The sequence below is a fragment of the Lonchura striata genome, chromosome 5, assembly GCF_050655825.1.
Source record: "Lonchura striata isolate lonStrDom1 chromosome 5, ASM5065582v1, whole genome shotgun sequence".
NCBI classification, from domain to species: domain Eukaryota; kingdom Metazoa; phylum Chordata; class Aves; order Passeriformes; family Estrildidae; genus Lonchura; species Lonchura striata.
The window spans coordinates 38,484,835-38,498,987 of NC_140707.1; the positions used below are offsets into that span (position 1 = coordinate 38,484,835).

A 14,153-nucleotide genomic window follows, 5' to 3' on the forward strand; every position below is an offset into this window, starting at 1 on the left:
TGTAACCATTTGCTTTGTTCCGGTGTTTTTTTTTTTTTTTCCTAAACATAACACCTAAAAGAACTGAAAAAGTTAAGTGTGCCAAGACTAAGGACTGATTTAATCCGAGAATGGATATTCCTAGGAAAGGGTACAAATGCCTTTGAATTTTGCCATTTTGCCAGAGAAGAATAATTGTTCAAGTGGCCGGAGGAAAGCTCAGGGCAGCACTTTCTGAGCCAAAAGGCAAAAAATGTGTTCTCATGAACTATGAGAAATGATCCTATGAGTTTATTTTCAGAGATTTCCAGAATGCAAAGCCCATTTAGCAAGAACCCTGCTATTTTGAGCATGGATTTGATGCACAGAGGTGGATGCAATTTTCTACTACCCATTTCTACTACAAAATTCAAACTAGGGATGGGAGGAGAGGAGAGCAGAGCAAAGAAAAAGAGCATCTTACAAGTATTCAAGTCACTTCCATACAAGCGCAAGATTGCCTTCTTGGGTCATTTCCAATCCTTGTTTTGTTTTCCAGGCTACTAAGACACATTTGTTAGCTGTGTACACTCTCTGCCTCCCCTCCAGTAGAGGAATCCATGCTTTTTCTTGCAAAATGTCTTCATTGCCCTTAATCCCTTTCCAGTTCATTCTTTTTTGTTTGACAGGCTCTAAGTGACCGGTTCAGTGGGGAAATCCCTGATGACCAGATGGCTCACAGCTCTTTCTTTCCGGATGAATATTTCACATGCTCCTCTGTGTGCCTCAGCTGTGGGTAAGTAGATGAGAAATGCTTTCCATCTTCTTAGAGGATAGTGCTGCCCCCACCTGCAGCCACAGAATGTAAAGTTTCTGTGATGTCTTGGCACCTGACATCATCTATCCTCAGCTAGAACTTCCATGCAAAATTAGCTTGAAATTCAACTCCTGTATGAACTGGACAACCACTATTGCCACATCCCAGCTGGATGCATGGTTTTGGCCCACTGTTTTTGTGCATGACTACAAACCTGTGCTACCCATATCTTTTCCCAAATGCAAGCAGGAAGAAAGGAAGAAAGGAGTATCTAAATAAATCCCCTGAAATTTCTTATGTTTTTTTCCTGACATTTTTACTGCCTAAACAGTATTAACAATCCTAAAGCATACACCATGGAGTGGGGCTGTATTCAGAGACTAGGTCTAAGTGGAACTCCATATTTCATTAGATCTTGGCTTGTAGCTCTCTGGAAAGAGCCCCAAGATTGAGCCTGGAAGGGCAGTAGATGGCAGTCAGTGCTCTGAGTCTCGGAGCTGTATAGCAGCACAATGTTGTGGCTGGTTATGCTTCTTTTCTGATGCTGAGCATTTTCTGCAGTGAATTGTTGTGTGGTGCTGCTTTGTATGGGAAAGAGTTGCTACAACTCCTTCTGAAGAGCCTGCCTTTCAATAATAAATTATGTCATTGCTGTATGTACAGTTGTGAAAATGGTTTGAGGGTACAACATCTATAAAAATGTAAGATAGCAGTAAAAATGACATCTTGGTGACATCTGTCCTGTGTCTAAGATCAACAACTCATGGGTTGCTCTTGCATACTCAGGTGTGGCTGTAAGAAGAGCATGAACCACACAAAGGAAGGAGTCCCTCATGAATCCAAAAGTCGATGCAGATATTCTCACCAGTATGATAACAGAGTCTACACTTGTAAGGTGAGATACAAGGACAAGGTCTGAAGAATGAAAAAGGAAAGGATGACCAAGTAAATGAGGACTATCACAGGCATGTGCCTGTTTTCTTCCTTTTTTTTATTTTTAATGTCAGAGGTGCTCATAGACTTGACAAGAAAAATTGATCCTTATTTGACTTGCATGTTTGCTTGGCGAGTTCATTACATCTGTGTGCTGTCATTTTCTAGCTAAATTTTGAAGCTGGCTGCTCTTAACCTGGGTGATGTTGACCTTTTATATATTTGACATAGTTACTCTTATTTGCTTATACCCAGTGCCTGGTATTAGCCAATTTTTCTGAAGGATCTGTGCAGGAGACAGGAAAATTTTTTGATACCATCATGGTCTTTGTTGATATAGAAATACTTCCCTGATGTGATTATTGATAGTGGGTTTGGTTTTGCTTTGTTTTTAAATGAGTTCTGATGAGTGCTCCTTTGCTGTGGACCTCTGTATGCTAATTTTATACTTCACATAGCCAAGCAGCAGCCAGATGTAGATTTAGATTTCCAATAATATAGTTTTAATTGATCCTTTATGTTGTAGGCCTGTTACGAACGAGGGATGGAGGTCAGCGTGGTGCCAAAAACCTCTGCTTCCACGGATTCCCCTTGGCTGGGCCTTGCCAAGTATGCCTGGTCAGGGTGAGTACTGCAGCTGGGATCTCTCTGCTCTCTGTGGTCTCTGTGCTGCCTGCTGCATGGGACTTGCCAGAGAGGTGACCTGTCCTCCTCCTGTGCAGGTACGTGATCGAGTGCCCCAACTGTGGGGTGGTGTATCGCAGCCGGCAGTACTGGTTTGGCAACCAAGACCCTGTGAACACTGTAGTGAGGACAGAAATTGAGCATGTCTGGCCAGGGGTAAGTTTGGTTGCTGGATAGTTTTTGTGTATGTGTGCAGCCATGCACATGCTAATTTGATTCTTTTGGATGTTGATGGAGAAAATAAGAAAATAGATTGCCTTTCATTAAGCTGGTCCCTACTGTTCAAAAGAGACTTTACAAGGGCTTTCAAGCATCTTTTGACTATCTTGAAATGACTAAGTTGCCAGCCTACTTCTGTCTTCAAAGCAAGGCTGGTGAATCTTTTACTTGAGCTTGCCTTCCAGTTTATCAGGAATAATGGGTTGCACAGCCATCTGAATCTAAAAAAAAAAAAGTTTCCCTGTTTTTATTCTCAAATAATCTGTTTCATTCCAGACTGATGGATTTCTGAAAGACAACAACAATGCAGCCCAGCGTTTGTTGGATGGCATGAATTTCATGGCTCAATCAGTATCTGAACTTAGCCTGGGACCCACAAAAGCTGTGACCTCCTGGTTGACAGATCAGATTGCCCCAGCTTACTGGAGACCCAACTCTCAGATTCTGGTAAATAGCAGCTGTTGGAGAGAAAGGCTTTGCCTAGCTAAAACCCCTTTTCCTTACTCTTTAAGTAATAAAGTACTTTGCAGATTCTAAATGCTTCTTTCTTTTACTGCAGCAATCCCTACTCCTACAACTTTGAGAAAACTGAAGTGCTGTCTCCTCTTCCTATTCTTGACTTAGCCAGAGAAATTATGAACAGAGACTTGGCCCAGCCCTGATAAAGAGACTGTTTCTGCTTGCTCTTTGTGAGCTATTATCCTAGCAATATTACAGAAAATCTTGGCTTGCATGAACTTGTTTTTCAAAGCAAATAATCAACACCATGAATCTGGCCACTGCAGTTGATTGTACTATTTTTATAGATTAAATTCTGGTTTCATACCAGATGCAAAAAGCTGACCCAAACAGTTCAACTAGGAAAGGATTCCCTGTATCTTGCTGGAAACAGATTCTTCTTCATTGAAAACTGCCTTCTGAATTCTTACTCCACACAAAGGTTGAATATCCATCATTCAGCCCTGCATGATATGGCTGTGTTTATTTGTGATTGTGACTGAAGGAATCATAGCAATATATTGGCTTAACCAATGTATACCTACTGTTCTAAATCACTTCTCTAGGGTAAAGTTATGGGGCTGATAGCACCCAAGTCTTGTGTGTAACTGTATTTTTCACAATTTCAGTCTGAAACTTGCCATCCTGGGCCTCTGCTCTCTATTTTTCACTTTAGGACAATCAAATTAACAGTTCTTCCTTCTGTGTTGTTCTGATTAGAGTTGTAAGAAGTGCAACACACCTTTCAAAGATAACGACACAAAGCATCACTGCCGGGCCTGTGGAGAGGGCTTTTGTGATGGCTGTTCTTCCAAGACCCGTCCAGTGCCTGAGCGGGGCTGGGGACCAGCACCAGTGCGCGTGTGTGACAACTGCTATGACAACAGGGGCATCCAGTTAGGTAATCTTGAGTTGATTGTGACAGAGCTATCCCTGGGCACTAGCCTGAAGTCTTTGTCCCTAATTTCTGGATCACAAGCATTTTCTGTGGATGTAGACAGTGTTGTTCACACTGGCTTTCCAAACAGTGTTTGATAAGGAAACTGAAGATCTCAATATGTTTTGGAAGGAAGATGACCCTACCAGACACCTGAACTGCTGACAAAATTATTTTCTAATTGTATCTTTACATTTATTTTCCTAGCAATTGCTAATGGTCTGGTGCTAGCATTAGAGCAGGGTGCTTATGTTACAGCAGACTGTATATTTTGTTCATTATTGCTAAAATGAACACTCTGCAATCCAAGATTGTGGGTGGGGAACATAAAGGCTGAGGAGAGATTCCAGTTCTGCCTTTTGGTTTTGCTGCTGGATTTGTTAATGTAAATTAACTGAAACTTGGCCGAAAGGGTGGTGGACTTGGGTGTTGAGCCCTTCACTCTTGTGTTATGCAGATGTGGCTGAACTGCCCTCAGATGAGGAAGGAGGGACACTTATTGCCAGGAAGGTGGGGGAAGCTGTGCAAAACACGCTTGGAGCAGTGGTGACAGCCATGGACATTCCCTTAGGTGAGTTCTATTCTATTCTGATGGGGGTTTTTTTGTCTAAAGGCGTTTCTGTTTTCAAAGAACAAAACTTGCTATTAAACTTCAAGAGTTTTTGTGACAGGCTGGCACCTCTGCTATGATACCACTGTTGGTTGAGATTTTTACAGCCCTCTGGACCTCTTCTGCTTGATGTTTCCTCTTGGTTTACAGCATGTTGTTTCTGCAGATCACACTTTCTCTTTTCACCCTATTATGCAAAACTGTGCACCAAGCTGTGAGTAACTCATGCTTCCCTGATGGATTCACTGCAGTGACCTGCCATTTGAAGTTCCCTAAAGATTGGCCCATTAGGAAGCATTTTATCAGGTTTGGTTTTTTTTCAAAGATACTGAGTGCCTTTTAAGTGTGTTCATGGATACTGCTGGTACTTGGTACTTCTGAGGGTATGGCTGAGAATTTGAAGCTGTCCAGGTTGGTAATAATGAGGAAGTAATTAGTAGTCTGATATTTCATAACGAGTTTAGTGCAGGGAACCTCTGCTGCTCCTTCATGTGCTGTGTGGCAGTTTAGGTATGTCAGCAAACATTTCACATTTGAATCTTCTGCTGTTGTATCTGACTTCCTATTCATTACACAGATCATTGTTCAGCTGCTTTGCCTACAGCATGTCTGGCCTTCACCTTTGTGGTTGTTTGCTCTCTGACTCAATGAAGGGCAAATAAATCCCTTTCTCAGGTCAGACAGTAAATGCATTTCTGAATATTTGGTTTGGCGACTCTGTGTTTTTTTTGGCCATAGCTGAAACTGAAGGTATGGAAAAGCAAGTGTCTTAACCTCTGGAAGAGTCTGAGTAAGGCAAGGTGCCACTATTAAAAGAGGCAGTTTACTCTTTGAAGAGAGGGAGAATGTGTGAGATTTGTAGAATGCCCTAAATAGCTACTCATTGCACTGAAGGATTCTGTCAGTAGGTCACGTCCCCCTTTATGGCAGTGGTATGACTTGCAGTGTGTGAGTGCCTCCACTGGAGTACATTCTTGATACGCTCATGTTCATGGATTATTTTGTTCTCCCTCTTTCTCATCCCCCCACCTCACTTCCTCCCTAGGTCTGGTAAAAGATGCTGCCCGACCTGCATACTGGGTACCAGATCATGAAATCCTGCACTGCCACAATTGCCGGAAGGAATTCAGTATCAAACTCTCCAAACACCACTGCCGGGCCTGTGGCCAGGGATTCTGTGACGAGTGCTCACACGACCGCAGAGCGGTTCCCTCTCGCGGATGGGATCACCCAGTCCGAGTTTGCTTTAACTGCAATAAAAAGCCTGGTGACCTTTAACCCCAGGCTGCTCTCCAGTTCTTTGCAATTCCTTATGTTCTCAGGGTTACAAATGAAAATATCTGGTCTCCCTTTCACCTTCTAACCTGTTGCAGCCAGAGTGCATGTTTCCAGTTTCTGGCCTCCTCTTGTGTTATATCCATCTTGGAACGCTAGGAATGAGCTTATATTCAGCCTCTAGGTTTTAATTTCAAATTAACTGGAAAAGGGAGGGAGCTCCCTTGTAAATGAGCAACCCAAAATCCACTGTATTCCAATTGAAACATATATATATATCTCAACTATGTATAATTTAGTATATTAAGTATATGGTTGAAAATGAAGCTTTGAGTATTCCTAGTTCAAATGATGGATGGTGGTGTTCCTTACTGTATTGGATCAGAATTATGGCCTTCTAATTCTTCTTTTGGAATGTCTTGCTGATCGTGATGTCTTGTGAGGAAGGTTTGGACTCTGTGCTGCCAGGAATCTCCAGTGTTGATGTATGAACTATACCTGGTAGTTCAACCAACTCTGCATCTAGAGGTGCTGCCCTTCTGGCCATGGAAGATTGGTTTAGATTTATTAACAAGTTTGTTTGAACTGCGATATGAGCAATGGTCTTGCAGTGCAAGAGGTATCAAGTTAACACAGACTCCCTGGCAGAGACCGGTAGATCTTTGAAAGGTAAAGCAAATCCTGTGGCAGGAGGCAAAGGATTCTGATCTTGCCATTTCAACTTCATTACCAGATCAAAAGGTAGCAGGGTTTTTCTCTCCCTGACAATGTTTTTTCATGTACTCAGGTTTTCTTCAAGTTTCTCTGCAAGATCATTGCAGTTAGAAGTTTTGTCTAGAGCAGAAGAAGAGAACAAGTTTTGTAGGCAATTCTGAGATACAAAGTTTGAGTTGTTTGGGCTGTGATGACTTTCCTTTTCCCCCACTTTTCAAGAGATTCTATAGTCTCTGAAGCCTCTGTGTCCTGAAATATGGTTGCATAGAAACTGCACAGATTTGACTTACTTTCTTCTAATAGTATGAACTTACAAATCAGCCTGGAAAATGGGAACCTTTCTTCTTTGCTCCTAGCAACTGGCACTCACTGGACTTCATCCTTTTTTGGAAGGACTGCAATGAATTCACAGATTTTATTATGAAAAGCACCACTTAACCTAACTTACACTGTCATGTACTGTGGATTTGTGGTTCCACTTATAAGAAGTATGAGACTATTGTGGATTAAACTGCCTATAATTCTCCCTTCTTGGCTTACATAGACAAAAATTCTTTGACTACATGGGAGTTGCCTCCTCTTGGAGTGGCTGGAGTTTAATGCAGTGTCCTGCAACTGTGATATTTTTCCCCCAGCTTATTAAATGTGCTCTTGTGTGATGAGATGCCCAACGCCCTGTTTTAAGACTGTATTATTAAATTAACTCCTATAAAGAACTTTATCTTCTGAACACGTGTACTGACTTTCCTTGTAACAAGCGGTTCTCACTTTGTCTCTGAAAGACCATGCTCACAAAGTGTTTGTCCCTTCACAGCTACATCCAGCCTACACAAGGAAGTAGACTTAGAAGATGTTCCAGGACACCTTCGGTACTGGCCAAGTTTACTGCGGACTGTCTTATGTTTTTGTAAGCAAAAGTCTGCCATAAACTGACTGTTGTCCAAGTAAGGGCATGAGTAGGTAGAAATCCTCTCTTAAAAGACATTCTGTACATCTAGCATAATTCTATGCTTCAAAGTGTTCTTTATTTTTTTAATGGGTGAGCAATGTGTTCTTGGTTTGTAGGCTGTGCCCTATGTGCTGTTTATGCATGTAGCTTTACTACCATGTTAATGCACAAAGAGAAAGCAGCCATGACATTCCTTGTATAAAATCTTTGGCATCTGTTTCAACAACTTGTCTGACTTTTTTTCCTTGTCAATGCAAGAACTACTACTCAATCAAAAGGAAAATGTTGTCTGAACATTTTTAATATATATATGGTCTTAGTAACTTAGCAACCTGTGAGTATAAGACTCCATCTTCTTGATAGATTATCCTGGACCTGAATCTTCTATGATGTTTCTCTACAAAGCAAAGTCTTATGTGGTGCTTGAACTGCAGCAGACTTGTGTAACTCTTTCTGGAAAATGCTGAGAAGTGCATTTGGGATCTTTGTTTTCCAAAATGAAAAAAAAAAAAAAAAGACCTAAGGTTTAAGTTTCCTGCTGTTTCCTGTACAGCGTAGAGCTTTTTTTTTCTGGTACTATTTGGTGCTGTGAGTACACAGTATAGAATATGATTATTAAATGGCTTAGCTATTGAAAGGGGATAGATGTTAGCAGAACCCAATGCTATTCAGTGTTAACACATTAATATTCAATAAACAAAAGAGCCTTAAGAGATGTCTGTGGACAGAAAGCCCTACAGAAAACATGAAGGAAATGGAAATCCTGAGGGGAAAAAAAAAATCCCAAAAAGAATCATGAGAGCATGTTGTGTTTAGGGTTGGACTGCCAATAGAAACCTGTGAGAGTTCTCTTCCTGAACTATTAGGAGAGATGCTTGGTAGGTAGCACCTACCAAGAGTGAGTTTTTGGAGAACCCGTCAAATGTTCACACCAACATTGCTGGAGCTATGCAAGAGCACAGACTGTGAGTGTCATAATGGTGCCATGAGGCAGGTCTGACAGTAATGCAACTCCTGTGTGAAAAAGTCTTCTGTATTGACAAGGGCAAAGATAGAAGGAGACTAGGAAATTTTTAGAAGATCATCACTTTGTGCATTACACTGAAGAGAAATTACCATGAAGTTGTAGTCGGTCAAGATGATAATGTGTCCTTTGGGTTAACTGAAGTTCACTGTGATGTTAATATTTTAGCAGTTAAAATTGCCACACTTACTTGGTAGGATATGTGACACGATAAAAGCCTGTTCTGAGTTAGATTGAAGTTGACTGATGTAAATCTCTTGCCAGAAAAATTATGTCAGATTGATTATGGAAAGATAGAGCAGCATCTGCACCTCTTCCAATTAGTAAATGCTATGGAAAACATTAAGTAAAATAACAATCATATGAACTAGCCAATGTGCAAAGATATGTGAATTCCTTATCCAAAGCATCACAAAACGAGCCTAGAATTGCTGATTGCTCTGTTTTGATGGCTTTATTTCCACTATGGGTACATACGGCAATTCAGCATGAAGATTCATCTTCAAATAGATGATGTGGGTTTCCCTGTAATTTAGTGAAGCAGATATATGTAAGCTTCATATAGATGTCAGCACTTTTACTTAGACTCCCTATCCAAACCCTGTAGGCCATTCTTGGCTTAAATGTGTGCCAGGTGCATGTTGCACCTGAGACTTGCAGCCAGGGGACAGATGGTGGAACAGCATGGCTACAACGTGTAGCTGTTGTCAGGATAGGAATAGGCTCTAAGGTGGAGTTACTTGCACAAGAAAAACTGCTTTGTCCTTCATTCCCTGCTGTCTCCCAGTTTCACCCCCTGCACTGGTTTTCCTGTTCTTTGATCCTCCTGCCCAGTGCCTTGCAGGTGAAGTTGCACAGGCTCAAGTTGGACAAGATATCCTGTACATTCCATGTCTGTGTCCCTTCAGAATTGGACCTTTGGTTGTGTTCTGGAAAACAAGACAACCCTTGCTAGCTTTTGATGTCAACAAGAGTTTGTGGAAATAAACACCATCCTTAAGATAGATCTGCCTTGCATTTATACCAGGTGTCTGCTATGACTGTGCTGAGAGATTCACAAATGCCCCTGTTGCTTTGGGAGCCTGGGATTTAATGTTGCAGGACTCTGGATTCCCCACCTGGTTCTAGAGACTTTGTTGTTCACATTTTTGCTTTCAGCATAACCAGCCTAATTAAGTTTAAATACTAATATAATTCAATTTTGGCAGCCTCTCATAATTTTTGTGTTTCGTTTGTCATCTGCCACTGTCAGTCACTATAATGGCATGTATTGTGGCATTGTCCTTGCATTTAATTATTGCTGATGCCTGTAATATAATTTGGCACCAACAGATATGTCTTTGCCTGCCAGTAATTTGAGAACAGAGTGATATGGACAAATGATAGAACTGTCTGCTTTTTGTCATCCAGGTTTCATCCCCATCCCCTGCTTTAGTTGGACACTTTTTCATGGCAAAGCAATGTTGACATATATATTTTTTTCAGTAACAATACATATATTATGTGATAAAATGTATTTGTTTGTAGTGCAGGTACATCAACAATAAAATAATGTAAATGCCAAAATAAATAAAAATTTGCTGTGAGGGCTTTCAAAATCAACAGTATAATGTGACAAAGACAAAGCTAAAATAGAATGGCCACTACTTAGTTATTTCAAGCCAAAATTAAAATGCATTCAGCTTTTTAACTTTGTTGGATATAACTCAAGCAAAAAAAAAAATATTCCAGTGAGATATAGATATGCATATATGTGGAAGTCCTTATGTAGGAGATGTTTTAATTGTGGCATTACAAAAGTTCTAATAGTTCTCATTTCAAGAATGCTAGAGATTTTGAAACATACTGTTTTCTGATGTTTTGAAAAGCTAGGTAAATATTTATGTTACTGCTTAAAAGGCAATTTTTTAGCAGCACTGGAGAGAATCAGGTGCATATTTCTGATGGTGATGTGCAGATGATGGCTTGTCAGGAAGACATCAAAGTGCTTCACAGCTATCATGATGCCAACAGATAGGAAAGAGGTTGTTTCAACAGAAAAGGCAGGTGATCTTGATTATATTTTCAGACATTACCTGAAAAGGTTTCCCAATTCTGTGCCTTGGCTTCCATTTTTGAAGTATTACACTGATTTGTAAAGTGCTTTAACCAGTTGGGTCAAGTATCTCTCAGCCCCAGGCCCCCACCCCAAAACTGCTGTCTAGAAAGTACTTTGGGTTGGCATTGACTGCTGGATTCAGCTCACAGTATATGTAGTACATATAGTGTGCGCAAGCAGCCCCTAGTGACTGAAGGTTTGGGGACCAAAGAATTCTCCACTGCTGGATTCTAACTTTTCTGAAAGCAGCTTCTGTGAGGTAACCTTGAGACTATACGCATAGTTGAGTTTGAATTCTGTTTCTCATAACAAATGAATTGTTTTCTAGTTCTGTTAAAAAAGGTCCCTCTTAAACTTAAATATGCAAAAATGCCAGTGTGAATTGGTGTAAATTGACTTTTTGTAATCTCTTAGTTTCAGTATCAATCAGGATAATAGATGAGAAATGACCTTGCATGCATGTACTGCAGTAAATTGGGTCCAACAGAAAAGATGTGACCAACACCACCACAGAACACCCAGAAGCAAATCTCCTCCCTACTTTAGAAATTTCAAGTTAAAATTGAAGTTTTTCTGCCTGTTATGTCTTTAGGTCTTATGTCACCTAAAGGGGTTTATGTGTAAAGAGCCTTATTAATCATGGTTAAGAGATGATGATAGCAGCAGGGGACATGGAACAGAGCAAGGGTGAGACTGCGGCTTCTGAGTGAGTGGTGTTGATGGGAGGCACTGACAGGTTGGCCAGTGAGGAGAGCCAGGTAGGCTGTGCTGTGCCATGCTTCAGGGAACCAGTGGGAGCAAGGAAATGGTGTCTGCTGGACAAGGGATGCTGCAACCTGGCTTGGAGCACAGAGCTGGCCTTTCTGAAGTTTCCTGCTAGTTCAGTCCTTGCAGAGAAGCAGAGGCAAAGAAATACAATGTTTTGATACTGCAGCAGACAGGAAGAGTGTTGCATTTCTTTTTAAACTGCCTTAGGCCCCCACTGTTGATGTATAATGAAAGACATGATTTAATATACTTTAGCTGCTGCCTGTAAACTGCTTGCTGTTTGTCACTGAAGCCAAATTGCCTCTCTTCTTGCCCTGCTTGCCCTTTCCTTATTTTAGTGCTTTTGCAGGCAACACTTCCAATTAAGCCTGCAAAAGCACTACTTGAGTGAATGAGTTTGCAAGGGACGTGTGTGCACTTGGTTCCTGGAAACAACAGAAAGGAAGTTACTTTCTTTTGTTGTATGAATTTTCCCTCAAAGGAACATAGAAATGAAACTATCTTCAGTTATGTAAGATGCTTTTCAACCACAATTCTTAGTTTGTGTTTCCCACGGTAACTGGGCATAATTGTTGCATGGTCCTGTTCTTGCAGAACAGAAATTACTGGAGTTAAAAGCACTGAAAGAGTCTAAATTCTAATTTAAATTTTGGAATTAATTCTACTTTAAGGAATTTCATGATCTTTGTAGGTTACTACTTGAAAATGTTTGAACCACATGTTTACTAGCAAGAAGATCAATATAAAGTATGTTGCAATTGAATTGATTATCAGATGTAATATTAGGACTTTGCAGTGGGATGGGGTTAACTACACTTCTTAGTTCTTACACTGCTTAGTTGCAGTATGCATTATTAACTAAGGCAATGCAAATGCTTTTGGAAGTTTTGCTGTGTGCATTTATCATTGTGCATGCAACAGAAAATATCAAAATTAACATAACAAGACAAATTGTGGAGTTTTTTCTCAAATTGAAAAGCAAAGCAATGGGGAATTAGGTCCCTTGGTTTTCAGAGGGTAGTAGAGGGATGGGAAGAGCCCACAAGGCTTACCATTTATGAGAGCAGGAGACGCCCTGGTCCCATAAACACTGTCTGGAAAGAAGGGGCAGCACAAAATTTATGCTGTGAGCAGCACCCACTCTGTTTCTTTGTGAGGAAGAAGGCTCTTCACAGGAACACTAAAGCCAGAGGTATGAGGGGAACCATGGTTGTAAGGAATTGGCAGCTCAGTCTACCCATGGAGAAACACAAGTTAGCTGTTAATGGGATAGAAGAAAGATTTGGGGGTTTTGAATGTACACTCAATGTGGGAAGACACTACTTTGAGTATTTGCTGGGATTAATCTTGACTACCCTTGCAGCAGCTATTTCTGACAGAATATATCCACACTGTTAAGTTTTGACACTGCTCCCAAGAGGAGAGTTCTTCTGCTCTATTGTCTTCTGTATAGATTTATGGGCAAATGAAATACAAAGAAAGGTTAGGTCACCACACAACATTGGTGTGTTGGTGAGCAAGAAGTGCTCCTGAGAACACAGTCTCTTGGAACAGCAAGCATCTTGCTTAGGCCTGAATGCTGTGGAGCCCTGCAGGTCAGAAAGGGTTTTTACTAGGGCCTACCCTTTCTGGTACCTGTATTTGAATAATTCCCTCTTATATCCAAAGCCACTTGCAAAATGGAAGCAGAGAGGAATGCATTGGAAAGAAACAAAAGCCTACAGGCTCTACTAAGGTTTTCATGGGACTTGTAGAGGGAATCTCCCTGCAGAGTGTCTTGCATTGCAGGGCACTTCTGAGGCTTCCTTTCAGAAACCATAGACACCCTCATGAAGTTTGTTCAGTGAGCTCAGGCCACTAGCAGGGATGCAAAGGGATGAACTGGCTGTACCACCAAGTCCCCAATGAACTCTTGTGGTGCTCATGCCACAACCCTGACTGCCTTATCCCTGTTAAGAGCACTGTGTTTATGCTGCAGCTCACTCCCTCCTCTGGGGAAAAACATTTTGTGACTGGTTGAACAGTTTTACTAACCCATTTTTTAAAATACAAATACTCCTGTTCAAGAGGAGTAAAAAACACATGCACCAGTGTGAGGTTAAACAAAGCTGATGGTCCCTTAGAATGAAGGTGGCACAGTACAATCCCTCCATAAATATGTTGCTCTGGCCAAAAGCAGTAATAGTATCTGTTAAGAAATGAGATAGGCATAAAACAGTTTTTCAGCTAAGAGGGTGCTGGTGGGAGCCTACTTTGAAGGCAGAAAGAGGATTGCTTGATGTGGGACTTGAAAGCCCCTTCCTGCCTAGGATGCTCAGCACTGTTGCAGCCCTTTCCAGTGAGGACACAGACCCAGGTTAGAGTGCTGCACTAGGAACTGCCGGAGAGGCCACACCTGTAGAGAGCAGCAACACTCATCTCTGTGCGAGAGCCTGCTGGCAGAAGGCACTGGGAATGCAGAGTCCCAGCCTTGCTCTCTGCCAGGGCCATCTCACTGAGCCCTCTTAACGTGCTATGCAGCATGTCACTGTATGCCCACTTGCTGAGCTGGCAGGACCCCAGGGGAAGTAGCATCTCTGATGACAAAACTGTGCACCTGAATGCTCTAAGCAGATCCCAGGATGAAAAAATGGTTCTGGCACTCCTTTAGTAAGAATTGTGTCTTTCCT

General features: G+C 41.4%; 1 protein-coding gene across 7 annotated transcripts in view; it reads left to right on the forward strand.

Moving 5' to 3' along the window:
* Positions 1–8,993, forward strand: part of ZFYVE1 (zinc finger FYVE-type containing 1) — a 29,683-nt gene extending 20,690 nt beyond the window's left edge. For 4 of the 7 annotated variants that reach the window (XM_085581919.1, XM_085581920.1, XM_021533581.4 and 1 more), the window contains 8 exons: positions 648–754; positions 1,562–1,670; positions 2,235–2,332; positions 2,431–2,548; positions 2,888–3,058; positions 3,830–4,010; positions 4,504–4,617; positions 5,702–7,375. In XM_085581919.1, the coding sequence (XP_085438045.1) occupies positions 648–754; positions 1,562–1,670; positions 2,235–2,332; positions 2,431–2,548; positions 2,888–3,058; positions 3,830–4,010; positions 4,504–4,617; positions 5,702–5,934 (1,131 nt within the window). In that variant the 3' untranslated portion in view covers positions 5,935–7,375. Of the gene's footprint in view, positions 1–647; positions 755–1,561; positions 1,671–2,234; positions 2,333–2,430; positions 2,549–2,887; positions 3,059–3,829; positions 4,011–4,503; positions 4,618–4,806; positions 7,376–7,459 lie in introns of those variants that run through there. The other 3 variants (XR_014956009.1, XM_085581921.1, XM_085581922.1) reach the window with 3 other exon arrangements.
* Positions 8,994–14,153: the final 5,160 nt, after the last annotated feature.